Source organism: Mobula hypostoma, chromosome 24, assembly GCF_963921235.1.
Source record: "Mobula hypostoma chromosome 24, sMobHyp1.1, whole genome shotgun sequence".
Classification (NCBI taxonomy): domain Eukaryota; kingdom Metazoa; phylum Chordata; class Chondrichthyes; order Myliobatiformes; family Myliobatidae; genus Mobula; species Mobula hypostoma.
Window position 1 is genome coordinate 50358462 of NC_086120.1, and position 25448 is coordinate 50383909.

General features: G+C 39.8%; 1 protein-coding gene across 2 annotated transcripts in view; it reads left to right on the forward strand.

Annotated features, from left to right (window-relative positions):
• Positions 1 to 521: 521 nt before the first annotated feature.
• LOC134337597 (A disintegrin and metalloproteinase with thrombospondin motifs 6-like) overlaps positions 522 to 25448 on the forward strand; it is a 214649-nt gene continuing 189722 nt past the window's right edge. Inside the window, exons 1-2 of one of the 2 annotated variants that reach the window (XM_063032752.1) lie at positions 522 to 662; positions 12272 to 12592. In XM_063032752.1, the coding sequence (XP_062888822.1) occupies positions 12496 to 12592 (97 nt within the window). In that variant the 5' untranslated portion in view covers positions 522 to 662; positions 12272 to 12495. The remainder of the gene's footprint in view (positions 663 to 12271; positions 12593 to 25448) is intronic. The other variant, XM_063032753.1, reaches the window with a different exon arrangement.

Genomic DNA, 25448 nt, shown 5'->3' on the forward strand with positions numbered 1-25448 from the left:
AAACGGTCCATAAACCCATGAACGCTACCTCCGTAATCCTCTCTTGCACTATTTGTTTATTCATTGTAACTTATAGTATTTTTATGTGTTATACTGTACTGCTGCACAGAGCATCAACTTTCGCCATGCCAGTGATAATACAACATGAACAAATCTGCAGATGACAGAAATCCTGGACAACACACACAAAATACTGGAGGAACTCAGCGGGTCAGGCAGCATCTATGGAAAGTAATACACAACCAACGTTACGGGACGAGATCCTTCTTCAGGACTCATCTCTTATGTTCATGATAGGGTGCTTTTCATCGTAGAAATTGGTGAGGAGTTCACACTGGTTCCCAGGACAAAAGCTGCAGAAAAGCAGGTTGCCTGGTTTATTTTTACCTGAAGAAATGGCTATGGCAGCGGACTTACCAGGAAGCGCCAGCCCCGGCGATCGAAGCCGGTGGGCGAACGGACAAGTGAAGTGCCGCCCTGGCGCCGCGCTGACGTCAGCACGCCGCACGTGCTGCCGCGGTTGAGGTGAAGCGGGCTGTCAGGGCGCGGGGATGTGAGGGGAGCGGCGCGGCGCCACACGACGCGGAGTCCCGCTACTGCTGCCGACTGCCCTCCCCAGCCAGCCGGCCGGCCGCGGCACACACCGAGAACCGCCAATAAAGGTGGAGTATGTCCTGCTTTCCAAGTCGTCTCCCACATTAACTCCTCAGCTCGTGCATGAGGGAGTACCGTTAACTTACCGACTGCTGCTAATTGCGGGGATTTTAAAAATAACGCTAATACATTAACAAAACGTTTAAAATTGGGCTGCCTGCGACGATTTCAGTGCTTTCGTTAAGGTGGTGTGGAAGAGCGTTGCTGTCAGTTGAGAGAAACCCAAAGCGGTGCCACGCTTTCGGAGCAGCAATGCAGGTGCCTTTAATAATGGATATCGGCAGCACATTGAGAGTGGCTATTGCATTGTACAGTTGACCTGCTCGTGGATCCTCAAAGTCAGTCGGTGCTTGGAAAATAAGGATCCCCTCCCAAAAAAAAGTCTGAAATAGAGCAGTATTCTCATTTTGTTTGTGATTCTTCAACGCGTTCAGGCAACCGGCAAGCACTGAAGTGGCCTAAAGCCAAGCAGTCTGGGTCAAGTTTAGCCTGTGCCAAACATTTCATTCTGTCTGGGAATAGGTCGAAGAGTTTTATATATATACATTGCATTTGAAACCATTACCGAATGTTTTTATATGTTTTTTTTAATTCTGTTTAAGTTGTTATTTTCGACTGTAATGACTGCTGCAAGAACGGAAAGTAGCATGAATGAACAGTTGTTAATTCAAAGTTTAATGTGAATTAATGCAATGTTTTAAAACAAAGTAGTAGCATTCATTTATTTAAATTTTCTGTGTATTATGACTTACAAATATATATATATACATACACACACGACGATCTAATAAGGATAACAATGTATTTTATCGGCCAGATTTCGCAGATAAATCAAAGATGCCCGTTAACGGAGGTCTGTTGTATGATTGATGCAGAATGAATCCTAGCGTGAACGTTAAAACAAATTATTATAGCTGAAAATCACTGCACATCTCTCTAAAAATACTGAAAAAATCTGCTTGCTCAATTTCCATTTCATTCTCTAGGAGGCCTCTTGGAACTTGCCTTTTCAGACAAATTATTTCTCCATCTGCTCCCCATTACCTTCACATACAGCTGGCTGCCAGCCACCAGCTGGGACTTAACACAGTTTTGTCTGTAAATGTGTTGTTCCAAGTTACTTACCATTATGATAATTTTCTTCAATTTTTCAGTGTCTTTTTTTTTTGGTTCTTGAAAACATTCTAAACATAATTCAGGAATGTGCTTGACTAGATAGTAATTTTTAAAATATTTCATGTAGATGAAACTCATGTGGAATAATGAATTCATCTTTTAACAGCCTGTAACAGTTCCCAACAGTTTGGAAAGGAGATATCCAAGGGGGGTCTATGCTTCTGACCTTGTGGCTAAATGCTTATAACAAAAGGTTATTCAAGGTGTCAGTCTTCAAATGTAGCCAAGACTGACTGCTCAACGGTATAATCCACAAATCCACCTGGAAAGGGCACTCAATTAGTTTGGGCCAAATTAAATGACTCGCTTTAATTTGTGTTCAAATCATCTCCACTATAAGCAGTTTCCTTTTTAGATACATGATTATAATCTGGCATTGATTCTTACTTTACATCTCCTATTTTAAAATTGTGATGATTTAACTGTCTAGAATATTTTTTATTTACAGGAAGTTTTCATGTTTTATTGTTTTACAACATTGAGTCACAGTGGATTTAATTGGCTTTTTTTTGACACTGATCAACAGAAAAAAGACTTTTGTGCCAAAGTGAAAACAGAGCTCTACAAAGCCATCTAAATTAATTACAAATATAAAACAAAATAAATAATTGCGTAAGTATTCCCCCCCCCCCAATATAACACACCAAATTATCACTGGTGCAGCCAATTGGTTTTAGAAGTCACATAATTAGTTAAATGGAAATCTGTTTTAGGAAACCTGTTTTGCATTCAAGGTGTTTCGATTGATTGTAGTAAAAATACCCCTGTACCTGGAAGGTCTAACTGCTGGTGAGCCAGTATCCAGACAAAAACTATACCATGAATACAAAACACTACAAGTAACTTCATGCAGCACACATAAAAGTTGCTGGTGAACGCAACAGGCCAGGCAGCATCTCTAGGAAGAGAAATTCCAGCATCTGCAGATTTCCTCGTGTTTACATTTATAAAGTAACTTTGTGAAAGGGTTATTGAAAAGCATAAGTCAGGAGATGAATACAGGAAAATTTCCAAGTCAGTTAGAGTGCAGTTAAGTCAATCATCGAGAAATGGAAAGAATATGGCACAGCTGTAAATCTGCCTAGAGGAGGCCTCCTCAAAAACTGAGTGATCGTGCAAGAAGAGGACTGGTGAGGGAGGCCACCAAGAGACCTATGACAACTGTGGAGGAGTTACAAGCTTCAGTGGCTGAAATGGGAGAGAGAGCGCATACAACAACTGTTGCCCCGGTGCTTCATCAGTTGCAGCTTTATGAGAATGGCAAAGAGAAAGCCACTGTTGGGGGAGGGGGAAGCTCACTTGAAATCTCAGCTAGAGTTTGTCAGAAGGCATGTGGGAGACTTTCTGAAGTCAGCTGGAAGAAGGTTCTATGGCCTGATAAAACCAAAAGTGAGCTTTCTGGCCATCAGACTAAACGCTATGTTTGGTGCAAGCCAAACACTGCACATCATCAAAACACACCATACCATGAAGCAAGGTGGTGGCTGCATCATGCTGTGGGGATTCTTCAATGCAGCAGGCCCTAGAAGACTTGTGAAGATAGAGGGTTAAGTGAATGCAGCAAAATACAGCAAAATCCTGGAGGTAAACCTGATGCAGTCTGCAAGAGATTTTAACTTGGGAGAAGACTTGTTTTCCAGCAAGACAATGACCCCCAAGCATAAAGGCAACGCTCTTCAGGATGGCTTAAAACAACAAAGTTAATGTCCTGGAGTGGCCAAGTTAGAGTCTCGACCTCAGTCCAATTGAGAATTTGTGGCAGGACTTGAAAACAGCTGTTTACTCTCAATCCCTGTGCAATCTGACAGAGCTTGAGCAGTTTTGTAAAGAAGAATGGGGGAAAAATTGCAGTGTCCAGATGTGCAAAGCTGATAGACACCTATCTGCACAGAAGACTCAAGGCTGTACTTGCTCCCAAAGGAGCATTTACTGGACTTGAATGGGGTGAATGCTTATGCAATCAATTATTTTGTTTTATATTTGTAATTAATTTGGATCACTTTGCAGGAATGTGTTTTCACTTTGACACGAAAGAGACTCTTTCTGTTGATCAGTGTCAAAAAAGCCAAATTAAATCCACTGTGATTCAATGTTGTAAAACAATAAAACATGAAAACTTCTGGGGCGGGGGGGGGATGTTGGTGAATACTACTTATAAGCAATGCATATGTATGTGCGCATATAAAATATCTTTTTGTCTCCTGTAAATATGGATAATCAGTTCTCTGCAGATGTAGTTAAATTCAACTTATAATGTCCTGGACCATGAGTTAATTTTATCAAAAGCAAAACTTGAATACAGTGGCATACAGTTTTGGAAGAGAAGCATAGAGCTTTCTTTCTCTTTGGTGCTGTTGCAAGACATGCTGCTCCTTCAGAAATGGACAAATTAAATTGTAAAAACTGAGAGGCAAAAATGTTTTTTTTTGTCAAACGTGACCAAGAATAATAAACTAAAACAACATGTAGGAAAATATGGAAATATGGCCAGGTCAAAAGATACTTAACCTGATCAGAACTGTACTTAATGAGTTCAAGAAATTAGATTTTAAAGTAACAGTTGAACAGTAACATAAATAAGCAGGATAATTTTTGTTTGAGAGGGCAAGGAAGTATTTTATTTATTTACTTTGTTTAGAAAAACAGCACAGTAAGTACTTCCAACCCTTTGAGCCGCACTGCCAGGCAACACCCAACTTAACCCTAACCTAATCATGGAACAATTTACAATGACCAATTAACCTACTAATTTGTATGTCTTTGGACTGTGGGAGGAAACTGGAGAACCTGGAAAAACCCATGTCATTCATGGGGAGGATGTACAGACTCCTTGCAGAGGATTGAACTCTGAACTCTTAACATCCCAAGCTATAACAGCATTGCAATAACTGCTATGCTACCATAGTGCCCAACTATTGTATTGGTAAATGGGTTTATTATTAAAAACAGTGAAAAACATTGTTTTGCATGCCATCTATACACATCATTTCATTACAGTAGTGTTTTGAAGTAGTACTGGGAAAAGTGGTAAAGGAATGAAGAATGAGGTGTTACAGTTACTGAGAAAGTGCGGTGCAGGCAAACAAGAAGGAACAAGGTAGATTGTGAGGTCAAGAGTCCATCTTATTGTACAAGAAGATCCTTCAATAGTCTTCTAACAGAATAGAAATCTGTCTTGAGCCTAGTGGTACCTGCTTCCAGGTTTTTCTATCTTCCTGTGGGGGAGGGGAAGAGAGAAGAGAAAATGCCTGGGATGGGTGGGGTCTTTGATTATGCTGGCTGCTGTACTGAGGTAGAGAGAAGTAAAGATGGAGTCCATGGAAGGGAGGCTGGTTTCCGTAATGTGCTGAGATGTGTCCACAACTCTGCAATTTCTTGCAGTCTCAGGTAGTTGCAATACCAAAGAGTCAAGCGTCTGGATAGCATGCTTTCAATGGTGAATCAATTAAAAATTGGTGTAAGTCAAAGGTGATATGCCAGATGTCTTTAGTTGCCTGAGAAAGCAGAGATGTGCACCAAATTCCAAGCGAAGGCAGCAATATTTCTGACTATCATGATTGTTTGTGCTCTGTTAGTCAGGAAATCAAGGCTCTAGTATAAAAGGGAGATATTACCAAAATTCCAAGCAAAGTCAATAAAAATAGAGCTGTAGTCAATGACAATAGTCTGATGCAAGTGTCTATACTGTCCACATGCTCCAGAGATGAGTGTAGGTCATGGCATTCACCATGGACCTATTTCAATGGTAGGTAAATTGCAGTGGGTATTGACTGGTATCATCTTGGCCCAAGACCTCAACGGTGCAACAGGCGGACGAAGTTACTTCTTGGCATCCCTGACAGCTTTATGAAGGTTGTATCTTGATTTCTTAAATAGGTTAGGACTGCCTGATTTGAACGCCATAGTCCTGGACTTCAGTAGGGATCATCTATACTTTCTGGTTTGAGAACACCCAGATTGACTCCTTTAGTACACAGTGCTCGTCATACTGCTGATACAAGTCCATGACGGCAGTATACTCATCCAGGTTGGCTGCTGAATTTTCAAATATGGACCAGGCTACCAATTCAAGGCAGTCGCATAGAAGTTCATCTATTTCCTCAGACTTTTGTACTGGATCCTCGTGTTTCAGTTGCAATGGAAAGGAAAGAAGTAATGAAGTATGAGAACAGAACAAAAGGTTTGTACCAGTTATAACCATGTGTTGACATTTTACCACTACTTTAGATTGTAGGGAATGAATTCCATGTTACCAGTTAAGATATGACTGCATTCTTTTCACTTAGTAAAGAACTGGGTGGTGAATTATTCAAATTTTGTTGAGTTGAGAGTTAAAGGGCAAAAGTTTAGGGGTAACATGAGGGGGAACTACTTTACTCAGAGAGTGGTAGCTGTGTGGAATGAGCTTCCAGCAGAAGTGGTTGAGGCAGGTTCGATATTATCGTTTAAAGTTAAATTGGATAGATATATAGACAGGAAAGGAATGGAGGGTTATGAACTGAGTGCAGGTCGGTGGGACTAGAGAGTAAGAGTTCAGCACAGACTAGAAGGGCTGAGATGGCCTGTTTCTGTGCTGTAATGGTTATATGGTTAATTTGCTATCCTGAAGACCAGATCAGAGAAGGAAGATATTTTTTGAAAGACCAGGGTATTGAGAACTGTGTGGAAGTAACACAGAAAAGGAGACAGTGCCTGGACAAAGACAATCAGCTGCAATCCTATTTAATGACAGGTTATGCTCAAGAGGCCTTATTGAGATGCAGTTTTATGCAGCTGCAGCATGCATCCTTGTTTACAGTCTTTCCTGTTTCCTTTATATTCCTCGAGGGACTTGAATGGTTTCAGCTTCCTAAACCTTATAAATGCTTGCTTTCTTTTTGTTTGATTGAACTTGTAACATCTCTTGTCAGTCATGCTTCCAAAACTTGTCATTATCTGTCATCCACGTAAGAACATGTTGGTTCTGAATTTTAGCCAATTGACCTCTTAAAAGTCTCTCTCATATCAAATGTGCATTTATCCTCAAACGATCTCTTGCAATTTACTTCCCCTTGTCAGCTAGAGTTGCAAGACTCGCATCTGTTGCCCACCCTGATTGCTGATGAGAGGAAGATGTTGAGACTCCTTCATGAAGTGATGTACTGCATCTTGAAGTCAATATACTGTATGTTTATAAGTGTAGGTGTCCCAGACACACAGTTGTTTTTGGTCATCATTATCATCATTATGTGCTGTGTTGTATGACATGGGCGATCGTGGTCTATGACCATGATTCTTCTTGGTAACTTCTACAGAAGTGGCTTGCTATTGCCGCTTTCTGGGCAGTGTCTTTACAAGGAGGGTGACCCCAGCCATTATCAATACTCTTTAGAGATTGTCTGCCTGGCGTCAGTGGTCGGATAACAAGGACTTGTGTACCAGCTGCTCATATGTCCATCCGCCACCTGCTCCCATGGTTTTATGTGACCCTGATCGGGGAGCCAAGCAGTTGCTAAACATTTCCCAAGGGTGAACTACAAGCTAGTGAAGGGAAGAAGTACCTTACAACTCCTTTAGTAGAGACTTGTCTTCACCCCACCACCTAGAAACATCTGGTAGATGTTGCAACTTGGAAAAATGCTGTTGGGGAAGCATAGATGAGTAGGTGCAGTAGATACCATTGTTCTGGGGTGAATGCTTTGGGTTCTGGATGGGGTATTAGCCAAGTGTACCACTTTGTCCTGGATGCATTCCAACTTCAAGTGTTGGAACTCGATGTATTAAGAACAGCGGAATGTATTCCACCATATTCTTGCCTTGTAGATGGTGCAAAGGCTCTGAGCTACCTGCCGCCAGATGACTAACATTTGACCAGCTCTTCTTGTCATACTTTATATCTCTAGTACAGTAGAGCTTTTGGTCAGTAGACCAAAGGTATTCCTTCTTGGTGATAGTAATGTCTTTGAGTCCAACCTCTCTCTTGACATTGAGTCTTGCTTGATCATTGCCAGGCAATGGTTATTGATGGTCATTATCTGACTCTTCCTTCCAGTTTATTTGTCCATGCCTGAATGTAAGATGGGTCAAGTATAGTGTGGGAATAGATTCCACCATTCTTATTAATAGATTTTGACAATAATATTATGGAAATGCAGGAAAATGATGCTGAAATAAGAGATCAGCCATGACCCAATGAATGGCAGAGATGGCAAGAGATGCCAGATAATCCACTCTTTATTTCTTGTGTTCTTTATGATGAATTGAAAAGAATTTGAGCATTGAATATATTCATTTCTGACTCAATATTGGTAGAAAGGTAAATGATGAGCCTGTTGAAGATAGTTGATCCAGGAGGATGTCTTTAGGGACTCTTGTAGAAATGGGCCAGAATAATTGCCTAAACAGTGACAACTGCCTCTCTTATAATGAGGTGCGGTGCTTGCTAGTAAAGTATTTATCCTCCTTGGTGTGTGCTGATTTGCTGGAGCTGCTTAATGCTGTATTTGATGTCGAGGTTGATCATTCTCACACATGTTTGGTTTTCAGCTCTTTTTCCATTGTTTAAAAACCAACAATGTTGTCTGGAACTACATGGTCCTGGCATAACCCAAAATGGTGATTGCCTTGTTGCCATCATAGAAACATAGAAAGCCTACAACACAATACAGGCCCTTCGGCCCACAAAGTTGTGCTGAACATGGCCCTACCTTAGAAATTACTAGACTTCCCCATTGCCCTCTATTTTTCTAAGCTCCATGTACCTATCCAAAAGTCTCTTAAAAGACCCTATCGTATCCGCCTCCACCACCATTGCCAGCAGCCCATTCCACGCACTCGCCACTCTCTGAGTAAAAAAACTTAACCCAACATCTCCTCTGTACCTAGTCCTCAGCACCTTAAACCTGTGTCCTCTTGTGGCAACCATTTCAGCCCTGGTAAAAAGCCTCTGACTATCCACACGATCAATGCCTCTCATCATCTTATACACCTCTTTCAGGTCACCTCTCATCCTCCATCACTCCAAGGAGAAAAGGCCGAGTTCACTCAACCTGTTTTCATAAGGCATGCTCCCCAATCCAGGCAACATCCTTGTAAATCTCCTCTGCACCCTTTCTATGGCTTCCACATCCTTCCTGTAGTGAGGCGACCAGAACTGAGCACAGTACTCCAAGTTGGGTCTGACCAGGGTCCTATATAGCTGCAACATTACCTCTTGGCTTCTAAATTCAATTCCACGGTTAATGAAGGCCAATACACTGTATGTCTTCTTAACCACAGCATCAAACTGTGCAGCTGCTTTGAGCGTCCTATGGATTCGGACCCCAAGATCTCTCTGATCCTCCACACTGCCGCGAGTCTTACCATTAATCATCTCAGAACCTTTTGAGGGGAAACTACATATTGATTGGTCACATCACAGTTGTTCTACTTTTATGGACAAATGCGCTTGGGAAAGATTTCCACCTTGTCAAGGAGATGCCAGTGTATAACTGGAATAGTTTGGTTTGTGATACAGCTAATTTTGGAGTATATTTATCGTTCTTGCTTCATGGATAGCGAGCCTTTCTCTTCAGCTATCAACAAGACTCATAACTGAAATATTTAATTTGGTTGAGCATCAGTGAAGTGTGGACATGATGGCATATAAGTGGTTTTCTTCTGTTGTGTCATCTGCTGTCCAGAAAATACATCCCAGATGGAGCAACATGGCACACAGAAAGTGCCTGTTTGAACATGTCTTCAGAGTTGCCTCCTACAATTCTCCAGGATCGGTTGAAAATGACCATGTATTCATCTTGGGTCTTACACCAATTAATCTCCATTCAAGCTTCAGCGTGTGTGTGTGCAATTGTTGCTGTTTTGTCTTCATCCTGCTTAATTAAAGCCTCTACTGCAAAAGGGAAATTGCCACATCTCATACAGTTATTCTTGGAAGAACTCCAGTGCAACACATCTGGATGTTAAGATCATCCACATTATCATTTGATGTTCAGAGATGTGACATCATATTACAGTCTTGGAACTTGAAAAGGCTCTGTGTGAAGGCATCTGAAACTTCTGTGCTGCACAAAGTAATAGCTTGTTACCTGCAAGTGTTAACACTTTGCCAGTATTTTGGTTCACAATCATTATGGTTCCAAAGTGAGTTAATAATAAATACCGAAAAATTCTAATGGTATATAATACAATATGCTACATTCCTGCCCTCTTCAAATAAGCATGTTCATTGTCTTCATGCACAAAAAGTATGGAGTACTGCTATCAAAAAGCTATATAATTTCTGAAAGGAGTTAACTATAATTCTGCATGTTAACTTTACAGAGGCAAAAAGGAATATTATAGATTTAAGATTTGACCATTAGACACAAGAATTAGACTATATTGCAGTTTATTTCAGCCTTATGCAATTTGAAGCTAGACTTTACCTGAAATAAGACATAACATTAATGACACTTGGTGTCATTGTGAAAACTTGACTGTATTGGTGCGAGTGGGAGTAATACATCTGACACAATTTCAGCAGCAACACTATTCCACATTAATATGTTTGTAACACTAGATTAGAACCATACAGAGGTATGTCCTATTTTTAATTTCCTTGTAATAAACTTGAATGAAAACACATTATGCCCATGGGTACTGGCAGTTCAGTAGTACCTGAGGACTTGGGTGCTGCTGAAGTTTGCAACAAAAAGCCCATGACTGTCTAATACCCAAATAGTGAGCACGTACTGGTGTGCTGCAATTTTTAGGTCGTGGAATCCTCCATTTCTTTTTTCCATTATGTCATACATGCATTCTGCTTTTTAGCTCAAAAACACAATTCAAATTATGTTATTCCATTTGGACAAGTTAGTTTGCACTTCTGTTATTTATATTTCATTCAAATTTCTGGAAAGTCCCCAGCTTTGGTGAAAATCTCCACCAGATATTTGCTTCACTTTCTCTCTAGCAGTAACCAATGCCCCAAGATATAATTCAAGAGGCCAGGACTAATTAATGAGCAACTTTGCTCATATTGAATGCCACAGATGTGAAACAAATTTGACATTGATTGCGCTGTGTTCAATTGGCATTGATTGTGCTTTGTTCAATTATATGCCTTACCAAGCTGTTTGTTTAATACTGGAATGGTCACAACTTTGGATCTCATGACTAAGATTGAAGCCATTGCTTTGGCCCTTACTGAAAATTTTACAGCACTCCACAACCATTTTTCAGGTTGAATAAGAGTACAGTCTACCTGGGATGAGATTTTAAAGCTGACATTTTATTCACCATATGCATGAATCTAGGAACACTGTCCAGCTTTACCTCTTTGCTCAAAATTGCCGTTGAGGATTTTGGTGCTTTAATGGTTATCCATCCTGTTACCTTAGCAAACTCTAAACTGTCAAACTTGTGTACACAAACAGATGTGGGCAAATAATGTGACCTGAATATATGTTTACTTTCAGGGGTATTGCTGAAACAAAGTAAAGGGACGTTTACTTAAAGTCTGCAGGATGGCAAAATTATATTCTTCAAGTAACGTAAAGCAAATGAGAAAAGTAAATCAAAAAGACAGTGATATTTTAATTTTGGTTACTTTAAGTTTATAAATATAGGTGATAAAATCACTTGGAGACTAAAAACAATTTTTCTTGATCAACCTTCCAAGTGAAAATAGGCAGTGCAATTGAAGGTAGTGCATGTTGTTTCCTGGACTTATCCGACCACTGCCCCACAACCCCACAACCCCAAAGACCCCAATGTGACCATAAACATGAAATCTTCAGTTCTCTCAATGACAACGTGACTGTCTTCTGGGTGCTCTGGTCTTCTCCCATGTTCCAAAAGAATGTGCTCAGCGCTGGTGGATTGCTCTAGAAATGCATAATTTTGAAGTGTTTCATTTAGTTGTTAGTATCAAGAAAACTAATTGTTTTAGTATAAATGTATTATGACTTTCCCTTCTGGGTCAGAAACTGGTTGTTAATTGTGTATGTAATTTATAGCATTGGCATATTAAGTAAGCTACTTCAGCAGTACACATGATTAGTTTAATATTGGGTACCTGGGTTAAAATTAGTGGAAACATTATTATACCAAAATAAATTGAATAGAAAATGTTCTTAATTATATTTAATTTGAAAAAAAGAAAATGCTGGAAATGCTCAGCGGGTTAAGGCACATGTATTTAAAAATAAATAGTTTAGCTTATTGACCTTTTGGGGATTTGTAACATTGTAACTTGTTTTAAATTTCAGATTTCTAACATCCACAGTATTTTTCTTTTTGGTTTAGTTCAGTCTGATGTGACTTGAGATATTTCCAATCAAGCAGTTTAGAAAGTAAACATTTGTAATTTGTTCACATAATTGTCAACAGCAGGGCCAGCACAAAATTAGTTTTTGAATTTCCTCTACAAGTGGGCACCTATTTAAGACCTCCAATACTATCAGTGTTTTCTTTCTTCCAGAAATTGTATCACCGAAGATCTCTTGATGTTGTATATTGTATGGACAAGTACACCACAAGAATAAAATCAACTGCTTTCTGCATTATTAGATGTGCTCAGAAATGGCCACTGGGAAACTAGAAGATAGCATCCAAACATAAAGAGAGTTTGGAGAGAAGACATGTTGGCACAGTGCGATTTAGCTTGGCACAACACTTGCTTCTCTGATCCTAGGGTACTTAATTATGGAAGTTGTTTGGAGGACTGTAACATGGATATTATGCCTCATGATGGCTCCCTCAACATTACAGAGTCGCACAGTTCACACAATGAATTCGCAAGGTAATTTTTATTAATGTTGCTTTATTTTTATAGTCTAAAATGTGAAATTAAAAAGTAGGTTAATACCGCAAATGTTCAAATTAAATGTAATTTGGCATTGATACATTCTTTTCAGTTTCTCATGTTTGTTTTACTCTAGTAAAGCTACTGTATGTTGGTGATCGTTCATAGGCTTCATAATAAAACCTGGAATCTATTCAGCCATTTTTTTTTAAATCATCTAGTGTCTGAGTAGCAGGAAAATCCTATATATAAAAGTCACTTCATTCTGTTCTCTGATGAGCACTAAATGATGCCTGGGGTGGGGGGAAAACCAGCTGGAAACATTATTAAACATACCATTAATCACATTTCTGCCTTGATATTGTACACTAATTTTTATGGAGCATTGAGTTTGTTATCCTCCATTATTGAACTGGTTAGTTCCATATTTTCATTCTTTGTGTGGTTATTGATGAGAATTGGGGAAGAATTGGAAGAAACTATAATCTTGGCGTATTTAGTCAAGGCATAGAGAATCTAGTCCTAATACAGGCAAATGGGATTCATGTAAGTGGGCAGAAAGTCATCAGGGATGTGATAGGGTAAAAGGCCCATTTTTGTGCTGTATGAATTTATGATTCTAATCGACAATGTTTAATAAAACAGTATAATGCCAACAGGTTATGTTTTACATTTTAAATTGCTAATTTTGCATCAATGAATTATTGCTATTTAAATCCACTTTTTACAATTGCATAAAAATTGTTTATTTGACAAGCAGTGAATTCGTTATAGCCTAGAACAATCATTTTTATTCTGTACTTTATTAAAATCCTGATGCTTATTTCTTGGTATACCTAGCAAGAGGTGTGGGTGGTTCAGTGGGGTGGAGTAGAGTATCCCTGTTCAATTGCAAACTAAAGTATTGGGAAACATATGCACTGTCATTTTAAAGTTGTAAAGTAAGTGCACAACTGACAACCATATAATCTCACAAAATGAATTGTTATTTAACTTTAATCCTCTTCTACTTTCTCAAAAAATGCATATAAATCAACACAACACAGCAGATCCAGGACTTGGCAGTTTGTGTATTTGAGAAAGCCGCTAAGTAGTCAACCAGATGTTTTTCATCCCACACATTTGCAGAACTGACCTCGTCAACTTTTCTAGTAAAGCAGCTCAGAGTGATCAAACTCATTAAATATTTATAAAGATAACAAACTTAATAAAAATCAAAAGGATAAGGTGGCTGTTACAGTATGGGTCTTTTAGGTATTAGTTTAGGTCGACATTCACTTCAAACCTAAAATAGTGATCTTTTATATTTTTATGCATTAAAGATTTTTTTTACAATGTTGAGATCGAAATTTTGCTCCTGCTATATTTTAACTCAGTTGTGGTTTGCAGTTAATTTCCCTTGTGATAAAAATGATGTTTAGCAAATTAATCGGTTCTTAACTTGGCTCATTTAAATTGCCAGGTTTGAAGAACACATGAAATGCATCCAGAGTGAGTGTGTTTTTCCCAAGCTAATTGCACTGAAGCTATTGATATGATAGAAAAAAATGCAAACTATTGCACATAACTATATTTATTGCACAGATTTTGAGCTTGAAAAAAGTTTATACATACCGGGAGGAATTATGTTTAAATCCTTCAATTGGGCACAAATGTTTCCAGTTGATAAATGGATGGTAATGGAATAAATCCACCACTGAATGGAAAACATATTCCTAATCCATCTTGGATAAATATAGTACATTTGAGGTATTGAGTAGAAATTCAGAGTATAGTTGTACTGGCAATGGTAATGTTTACATGAATTTATCTCTTTGACTGTTGTAGTTCATTTCCTGCTGTTAAATCATGTTTCTGTCAAATTGCATTGATATATTGCATGTTCTTATTAAAGTGTATGTATATACTTAAATATTGGAATGTATAAAACTCAGAAGTCCTGCATTATCTGTTGCAAGTCATTTGTCGAAAAACACCAATAGAGCAGTAATATATGATATGACTTTGTTAACTCAAGTGATTTTTTTTTTAAATTGTGCTGATAACTGTTGATGCAATTCACTACACATCAAGTGAGGGAAGATAAAATACATCATAATCAGTTATTAAGTGGCTTCAGGAAACTTAATCCTTTTGCCTACAAGGGACAGGGATTGTTTAGTCTTTAAATATTCTAACTACATTCCAGGAGGACATGACTTGAGAAAACAGTAAACAGTTGAATTGAATGTACAAAAAATCTAAAAGTGCTTAATGATATGTATACCAATGTTAATGTGTGCGATTTGGCTTCAGTGCACAAGCATCTATGTATGTCAACAATGTGAGTGAATGTTTATAATGCTGGAAGGGGGAACTCCATTGGTTTATCTAGAAAAAGGGTTGACATATTCCAATCAACGTGGAGAAAACGTGTCACCATTCATAATTGAAATCTAAGTTCAGTACAAAAGGAGATTTGAAAATGTTAATATGTATTTATACTGCCTGTAGTTAATCCTGAGACTAATCTGATGATATGGATGAATGGTAATATTAAAATGTACATTAGTCTGGATTGTGCTGACATCTGCCAGAAAATTCTCTGCATGAGCTGTGAAGCAGGGAAATCTAGATCTTATTGACAGATGCTGAATGCCAAATCTGCCAGTTCTGTCCACTGCTGGACTCCTCATGGTGTGCAGTGGTGAAGCAGTCCCACAGGGATTTGCCAGCTTTAGAATGTGCCACTGTCTGGACTTCCCATCCTTGGCACAGCAATCAACATCTCATTGATTTAAAAGGTAAAGGTAAAAACTCATTTGATAAAGACTTTTATCTTTATTTGCTATTTATTTGTTTTGTATTTATTTGAATTTTAGACCATAAGACATAGGAACCGAATTGGATAATTTAGCCCGTCAAGTCTTCTCTGCCATTCTATCACAGCTGATTTATTATCCTGCTCAACTCCATTCTCTTGCCTTCTCCCCTTAACCTTTGACACCCTGACTAATCAAGAGCCTCTCATCCTCTGCTTAAAACGTACCCAATTTTTACCCAATGACTTATCCTCCACAGCTGTTCTATGGCAATGAGTTTCACAGATTCGCCACCCTCTGGCTAAAGAAATTCCTTCTCATTTCCTCAAAGGAAATAATGTTCCTTTATTCTGAGGCTGTGCCCTCTGGTCCTACACTTCCCTCACTATAGGAAACATCCTCTCCACATTCACTCTATCTAGGACTTCAAATATTGGAGAAGTTTTCAATAACCCTCCCCCCCCCCGCCCCATTCTTCCAAACTCCAGTAAGTACAGGCCCAGAGCCTCAAACACTCCTCATTCTGGGAATAAAAAGGTCATATGTTAACCCTTTCATTCCCCCAATCATTATGAATCTCTCTGGACCTTCTCCAAAGTCAGCACATTTTTTCTTCGATGAGTTCAAAACTGCTCAAAATACTGGTGTGGTCTGAACAATGCCGTATAAATAATTTCATCCTTGTTTTTATATTTCTTAACTTTTCGAAATGTACATTAACATTGCATTTGCCTTCCTTACCACAAAATCAACTTTTAAGCTGACCTTCAGGGAATCCTGCACAATGACTGCTAAGTCCCTTTGCATCACTGATTTCTGAATTTTCTCCCATTTAGAAAATAGTCAGTCTTTATTCCTTTTTGCAAAGATCATGCCCATATACTTCCCAATGCTATATTCCATCTGCCACTTCTTGGCCCATTCTCCTAATCTGTATAAATCCTTCTGCAGAGTCAGTTTCCTCAACACTAAATACTTCCTTGAATATCAGATATATAAAGAAAATTAAGGTTGGTGACATCTGAAAAGCTAACAAAAATCTCACCATCCATTTTGCTGACTGTTGTGTTGCTGTTAGAAGCAGAGTCTTTACCCAAGAAGGTCTGTCACCAGATTACTGTAATTGACTCTTAAAGGCTAGTGAAGTAGTCCCAGCTGAGTGGGGAATGAGGCAGTAATTTTATTTTGGGAGCTCAGTCGAAACCATGGTGTGCTGTGTATAAAATTGTAATTATTTTCGTAGGCTTCTCCAGCACCTCCCTAATCCATAATCTCGAATTCTACAACCTACAAGTTTTGTTATCGATGCCCATGTGGAAAAGTAATAATCTTTTTAAATCATAAAGTTTATGAACTTCGTATTCCTGGAAATCAACTTGGATATTACAGACAAGAGAAGATCTGCAAATGTTGGAAATTCAAGCAACACACACAATGCTGGAGGAACTCAGCAGGCCAGGCAGCATCTATGGAAAAGAGTATACTTGACGTTTCGGGTCGAGACCCTTCATCAGGACTGGAGGGAAAAAAAAGATGAGTCAGAGTAAGAAGGTGCGTGGGGGAAAGTGCCCTCTGATCCTACTCTTTCCCCCGCTATAGGAAATATCCTCTCCAAATCCACTCTATCTGGGACTTTCAATATTCAATAGTTTTCAATGAGATACCCCCCTCATTCTTCTAAGCTCCTGTGAATACAGGAGACCAGAGGTCACTCTCCTCCCTCCACCTTCTTACTCTGACTCCTCATCATCTTTTCTCTCCAGCCCGGGTGAAGGGTCTCGACTTGAAACGTCAACTGTACTCTTCCATAGATGCTGCCTGGCCTGCTGAGCTCCTCCAGCATTTTGTGTGTGTGTTGCTTGAATATTACAGTCTGATTTAACACAAAAGAGACCAAGATTGGTGTGTGGCCATATCTTTTGTTTTTTTTTTGTGTGAAAATGTAGATTTTTGAATAACTTTCCTGAACATTTCTTCAACAAAATGTGTAGAGTTAACATGGGTAAAAATCTAGCTAAATTGAGAGGCTTTTTCTTAATTTGGAGATGCCAATGAATATGCACCAGCATAATCTGTACTATTTTAAGAAAAGCAATGTGTTGTTTTTCAGGGCCTTAAGTATGTTATAACTAACATCAATGCCTAGAAATTATCTTGTGCCATTACAGTAGTTGTGAAGCAGGGTGAAGGGAGGCAAATGGTCATTTCATCCATCTCTTGCAAATGCAGATTTTGGTAACTTTGAATTTTTGGGCCTGACTGAAGTGGTAGATCATAAGGCAAAGACATTTGGAGTGGTCTGGAAAGGGGTGAGGTGAAACCTAGGTAGATGAGGCAGAAAGAGCCTAGCCTTAATGATAGAAGGTAAGTAATTGGATTTGCCTAATAGGAGATACTAATGCAATGCTATTAGTAACTAGTTGCTGTGGGAGTGTACGTGGTTTGATTTTCCCCAAAATATTCAAAAAATACTATGGCAGTGTGAATGATGAGACCTGAAGTAAATGATACAGAATATGGTAAGTTGTGCTAAAAAGTTGTACCTTAGTTTCAAGAATAGTGCCAAAAAGCCTTGAAATTGTCATTATCACATTTCTCTCTGGGAAGCAGCCATTTTCAATTACTGAACATTGAAAATTGCACCTTCGGATCATATTTTCAGATGGTCTTCAACTGGTTAAAGAGAAGTTTATCTCCAGACTCTACAAAGGAACTAGATTTGTTGACTAGTCATTTTAATTGATCTTGAGCACTTCTGAAAGAATCCAAGCAAAAATACTGACATTCCTTTCCACGTTATTAGCTCTAAGACAGTAACTCAAAGAGGAGCCCCACCAGAACTGGCAAAAGTCATGCCTTTTTCTCTTAAAATCATAAATGAGTAAAACTGTGTAGAAATGTTATAGGAAACTAGGTCTGATGATCATGAGCCTGGTATTTTGCAGAATTGCAGTTCCTCATTGTGCTGCATATTGGCTCAAAGATAAATGAAGCCAGTGGTGTTGCCAGTGTATTTAGGCAAGCACCCACATAGAACAGTACAGGACCATCTGCTCATAATGTTGTGCTGACCTTTTAACATGCTCTAAGATCAATCCAACCCTTCCTTCCCCTATAGCCTTTTCATCTATGTGCCTGTCTAAGATTGTCTTAAATGTCCCTAATGTATATGCCTCTACCACCATACCCAGCAGAGCATTTCACCCAGCCACAACTCTGATTTTTTTTTTTAAAACTCTGACATCACCCCTATACTTCCCCTCCAAAAACCTTAAACATAATCTTAGGCATGGCTAGAAAAGTGATTTCAGTAGGAAGTAGAAGATTTTTTTTCAAGATGCATCATTTCACTGTATTAGCATGTCGTTCTTACAAAGCACTGATTAGTTTGAAAACCATGCACTGTGGGTGATAAGTTAGTTTTGTTTCATTTTGATCTAAGCCTTCTTTTAATGTCATGATGTGGATTAAGTAGCACTTCAAGATGAATTTTGCCAAATGAGGTTTCTGATTCCTTCAGGGTTTATTTGCTGTTTTACTCCACCTGCCCACCCACCCACCTTACCCTTCAGGTTACCTTCCACACCTAACCTTGCCACTGTAACATCAGTAATTAATTTGCTTTTTTTGTTCAAACCACTGCAGGACTGTGAAAATGTACTGTGCAATCTGCATAATTAAAGATATATAAATACTTTTATTCATCTATTTATGACTCATACTTCTCTTCGTAAAGTATTAAAAGTTTTAAGCAGCCGAATATGACAGGTAGTGTTTATAAACCTATTGCAATTTTCTGCTCATTCATTTGGTAGATCGGTAGAACATTCCTGGGATCTCTAATATGAAATAATTGTAACGTCTTACAGACATGAGGGAAATCTAACATTAAATCCCATCTTCCTGCTACATTGAACGAGTTCGAGTTCGTTTATTGCTCAAATTGGTCAACTGATGATGCCATAGCCTCTGCACTACATTCCATTCTGAACAACCTGGAAAATGGTGCCTTATTGCCAGCATGCTGCGTATCAACTTCTTGGCATTTAATGTGGTCATCCCTTAGAAGCTAGTGGGTAAGCTGTTCTTATTGGGTCTCAGCAGCTCTTTCTGTAACTGGCTCTTGGACTTGACAGAAAGGCCACAGTCAGTCCAGTCAGTGTTGGCACAAACATCTCAGCTCCATCAGACTGAGCACTGGCACCAGCTCTCCACCCCCCACCCCCCACCCCCAACCAGGCTCCATGCTCAGCAAGCTGTCATTCATACTGCTGATGCACGACTGCACTGCTAGATTCAATTCAAACCATACCATCAAGTTTGCTGATGACACAAGTGGTTGGCCTCATCAACAACTGTGATGAAAGAGTTGAGTTGAGTGGTGCCACAATAACCTTGCACTCAACGTTAGTAAGTCTAAAGAATTGATTGTGGACTTCAAGAAGGGGAGGTCAAGGGAACACACACCAGTCTGCATTGAGGGATCAGCATTAGAAAGGGTGAACAGTTTCAAGTTCCTGGGTGTCAACATCTCTGAATACCTATCCTGGGTCCAACAAGTTGTTGCAATTATGAAGAAGCACAACAGTAACTATATTTCATTAGGAGTTTGAGGAGACTTGGTACCTCACCAAAGACTCTCGCAAATTTCTACAGATGTAGGGTAGAGAGCATTCTAGCAGGTTGCATCACCATCTGGTACGGAGAGGCCACTGCTTAGGATCAGAAAGATCTGCAGAAAGTTCCACTCCTGCTACCAAAAATTGGAGCTTTTCAGGGAAACAGAATCTTCAGAGTTCACTCACAGAACAAGGAGCACTTCATGGAGAATTCAGAAACCAGATATGAATTGAAGGCTTTTCTCTGTCATTGATGACCTGTCCACATTATTTTTCAGCCTCTAATAATTCAGTGAAGGTACATTCACAGACTGGCTTTGTATTTTACAATCACATGATCTGTGTTCAGAGATTACTGGTCATTGATCAATGTGCAGCCAATTGAAACAGTTCTTCAGGTAGAAGAGGTTGGGCCAAATGTAGTGGATAATTCTGTATCTTTTCCCTTCCCAGTTTTCTGCCATCATTCTCTGCCTCTACTGTCTTTTTAAACCCAATACCCCTATTGGGGCATTGACCGTCAACAGTAGCTTGCCAGAATCCTGGACTGATAGAAAGTTGATCGGCCCTGTGGCTTCCGCTAGCACCATGTTACTTTATATGTCTTCTCCGCCAAGATCCTTTCCCTCCTAGGGATGAGGTCTTTGCTGTCTCTGTTGATGTTTCTGTAGCTCTGGGTTTTTATGGAAAGGGATTGCTAGCTCCATACCCAACCTTCCTCCTGTAGCCAGTCTAGGGACTGACCGTGGTAGCATTGCCTCTATACTGTGGCTGTAATGAATCTTTCAGTACTCTTCCTTTCCAGTGGTTAGCAATGCAAAGATATAGCAGCTGCACACTCTGCATAGAGGCTCCACAGGGAACAAGATCCAGTTTTAGCACACAAATTCCCACGCTGTGAACTGTAGCACTGATATTTCAAGTATATTTAGCTAATTTTGTGAATCTTTTTCAGAGCTGGGAGAGAATGTAAATGCAGTTTGTGCACTAACTCCCAGGCACTACCTTCTTAATAGCGGTTATTATGATCTTTAAGAAGTGATAAATTCCTAATTTTACAGTTTTTGAGTTTAGTGCCAGTGAAGTAAATGCAGTAGAAATTGTTTTTCACTTGCATTAATCCTGTACAGTAAATTTGAGTACTAGGTCCAACTTGACATCAAGGAAAAGCAGTGTTATTCAAAGTTCAAAAGATCAATGTAACTTTATTGTCAAAGTAGATATGTCACCATATACAACCCTAAGAAACATTTTCTTCTGGACATTTGCAGTAAATACAAAGAAGCAAAAAAAGGCAATTAATATCAAGAACATGAGATGAAGAGTCCTTGAAAGTGAGCCCGTAGGTTCCGAGCACAGTTCAGTGTTGGAGTGAGTGAAATTATCCTCTGGTTAATCCTATCTGGGAGGAGGTCCTGAAAACCGACTACAGAGAGTTAGGAAAGAAGCTGGCAAGCAGGACCACAAAGGTAGTCATCTCGGGATTACTGCCTGTACCACACGACAGTGAGTATAGGAATAGAGTGAGGTGAAAGATAAATGTGTGGCTGAGAGATTGGGGTAGGCATTCAAATTTCTGGATCTTTGGGACCTCTTTTGGGGCAGGTGTGACCTGTACAATAAGGATGGGTTGCACCTGAATCCGAGGGGAACCAATATCTTGGCATGGAGGTTTGATAAGGCTATTGGGAAGAGTTTAAACTAGAGCTGCTGGGGGTTGGGAACTGAACTGAAGAGACAGAGGAACGGGTGGTTGGCTCACAAATACAGAAAGCTTGTAGACAGTGTGAGAGAGTATAGGTAGGGATAGAGAAGGGATGCGCTCAGACTGGTTTGAGATGTGTATTTTAATGCAAGCAGTATCATGAACAAAGCGGATGAACTTAGAGCACGGATCAGTACTTAGAGCTATGATGTTGTGGCCATTACAGAGACTTGGATGGCTCAGGCAGGAATGGCTACATAGAGTGCCAGGCTTTAGCTGTTTCAGGAAGGACAGGGAGGGGGACAAAAGAGGTGGGGATGTGGCAGTGCTGATCAGAGATAGTGTCACGGCTGCAGAAAAGGAGGAAGTCCTGAAGGGATTGTCTACTGAGTCTCTGTGGGTGGAATTTAGAATCAGGAAGGGGTCAATAACTCAATTGAGTGTTTTTTATAGACCACCCAATAGTAATGGAGACATCAAGGAGCAGATAGGGAGACAGATTCTGGAATGGTGCAATAATAACAGGGTTGTCATGATGGGAGATTTTAATTTCCCCAATATTGATTGGTATCTCCCTAGAGCAAGGGGTTCAGTTGGGGTGGAGTTTGTTAGGTGTACTCAGGAAGGTTTCCTGACACAATATGGAGACAGGCCTACAAGAGGAGAGGCTGTACTTGATCTGATATTGGGAAGTGATCCTGGTCAGGTGTCAGGTCCCTCAGTGAGAGAACATTTTGGAGATGGTGATCACAATTCTATCTCTATTACCATAGCATTGGAGAGGGATAGGAATAGACAAGACAGGAAAATGTTTAATTGGAGTAAGGTGAAATATGAAGCTATCAGGCAGGAACTTGGAAGTATAAATTGGGAACAGATGTTCTCAGGGAAATTTACAGCAGAAATGTGGCAAATGTTCAGGGGATATTTGCGTGGCATTCTGCATAGGTACGTTCCATTGAGGCAGGGAAGGGATGGTAGGGTACTGGAACCATGGTGGACTGTTGAAAATCTAGTTAAGAAGAATAGAAAAGCTTAAGAAAGGTTCCAAAAACTAAGTAATGATAGAGATCTAGAATATTATAAGGCTAGCAGGAAGGAGCTTAAGAATGAAATTAGGAGAGGCAGAAGGGGCCATGAGAAGGCTTTGGCGAACAGGATTAAGGAAAACCCCAAGGCATTCTACAAGTATGTGAAGAGCAAGAGGATAAGACGTGAGAGAATAGGACCAGTCAAGTGTGACAGTGGAAAAGTGTGTATGGAACTGGAGGAGGTAGCAGAGGTACTTAATGAATAATTTGCTTCAGTATTTGATATGAAAAAGGACCTTGGCGATTACAGGGATGACTCGCAGCGGACTGAAAAGCTTGAGCATATAAATATTAAGAAAGGATGTGCTGGAGCTTTTGGAAAGCATTAAGTTGGATAAGTCACTGGGACCAGATGAGATATACCCCAGGTTACTGTGGGAGGAGATTGCTGAGCCTCTGGCAATGATCTTTGCATCATCAGTGGGGATGGGAGAGGTTCCAGAGGATTGGAGGGTTGCAGATGTTGTTCCCTTATTCAAGAAAGGGAGTAGAGAAAGCCCTGGAAATTATAGACCAGTGAGTCTTACTTCAGTGGTTGGTAAGTTGATGGAGAAGATCCTGAGAGGCAGGATTTATGAGCATTTGAAGAGGCACAATATGATTATGAATAGTCAGCATAGCTTTGTTAAAGGCAGGTCGTGCCTTACGAGCCTGATTGAATTTTTTGAGGATGTGACTAAACACATTGATGAAGGTAGAGCAGTAGATGTATATGAATTTCAGCAAGACATTTGATAAGGTACCCCTTGCAAGGCTCATTGAGAAAGTAAGGAGGCATGGGATCCAAAGAGACCTTACTTTGTGGATCCAGGATTGGCATGCCCACAGAAGACAGAGTGGTTGTAGACTGGTCATATTCCGCATGGAGATAGGTGACCAGTGATGTGCCTCAGGTCTGTTCTGGGACCCCTTTTCATTGTGATTTTCATAACTGACTTGGATGAAGAAGTGGAGGGATGGGGTGTTGTCGATAGTGTGGAGGGCTGTGAGAGGTTACAGTAGGACATCGATGGGATGCAAAATTGGGCTGAGAAGTGGCAGATGGAGTTCACCCAAGATAAATGTAAGATGGTTCATTTTGGTAGGTCAAATATGATAGCAGAACATAGTATTAATGGTAAGACTCTTGGCAGTGTGGAGGATCAGAGGGATCTTGGAGTCTGAGTCCATAGGACACTCAAAGCTGCTGCGCAGGCTGACTGTGTGGTTAAGAAGGCATACAGTGTATTGACCTTCCATCAACTATGGGATTGAGTTCAAGAGCCAAGAGGTAATGTTATGGCAATATAGGACCCTGGTCAGACCCTACTTGGAGTATTATGCTCAGTTCTGGTCACCTCACTACAGGAAGGATGTGGAAACTATAGAAAGGGTGCAGAGGAGATTTACAAGGATGTTGCCTGGATTGGGGAGCATGCCTTATGAAATCAGGTGAGTGAACTTGGTCTTTTCTCCTTGGAGTGACGGAGGATGAGAGGTGACCTGAATGAGGTGTATAAGATGATGAGAGACATTGATTGTGTGGATAGTCAGGGGCTTTTCCCCAGGCTGAAGTGGCTAACGTGAGAGGGCACAGTTTTAAAGTGCTTGGAAGTGGGTACAGAGGTGATGTCAGGGGTAAATTTTTTTAATGCAGAGAGTGGTGAGTGCATGGAATGGGCTGCCGGCAATGGTGGTGGAGGCGGATACAATAGGGACTTTTAAGAGACTCTTGGATAGGTACTTGGAGCTCGGAAAAATAGAGGGCTATGGGTAACCCTAGTTCATTTCTAAAGTAAGTACATGTTCGGCACAGCATTGTGGGCTGAAGAGCCTATATTGTGCTGTAGGTTTTCTATGTTTCTATGATTCAAGAGCCAATATATTATCCATTAAGGCAAGTTTAACTGATATAACTATTATAGCATAGGTCACAGGTTTTGGTCATTTATAAAAGACCTCTCAAGGTAACCTGGATGTCCTAGGAGGCTTTTAAATTCATTCATTGTAATTTTCAGAGTGTATTTTTTTTAACTGCCTGGAGAGGAACTAAAACAAGAATTGTACTATTGGGAAAAGTAGAGTTACTCCTTTTACTGATCCCAGCACCAAATACAAATGCATAGACATAATGGATCTCAAATTTACCTGCAAATATCTTATCCACTTGCATTATATGCCACACAGGGCATATTTGGTAAATTGGAAACTTCAGTTGCTGATCCTTGTTACTGAATACAAACCCTCCAAGTGCAACAGAAGGAACTAGTTATTGTTCTGGATTTGAGAGCACAGTTACAATGTTTGACTTCACAATGACTTTTTTTGGGTTGCAGCTGTTTCAATATTTAATGATTTAGTCATTAGGGATCTCTCTTCATTTTCCATTAACGATTCAGAAATTGAATACCAAAGCTTTACCAAGAGACAAATTTAAAGTGCTGATTAAGGGGACAAAACCTTTTAAGTGTGATTTTTATCTAAAATTTGCATCAACATTTTCATTTGTAAGTTTGGTGAATTGCAAGATTTTATTTTGCTTTGGCCATGATTAGATTGCCATTCTTTCGTATTGCCTGCCCCTAAAGTTCTCTGTTTTATCTATAGTTCAACATTTTTTTGGAAGCTACGCACAGAATCTGAATATAAGAGCAAATG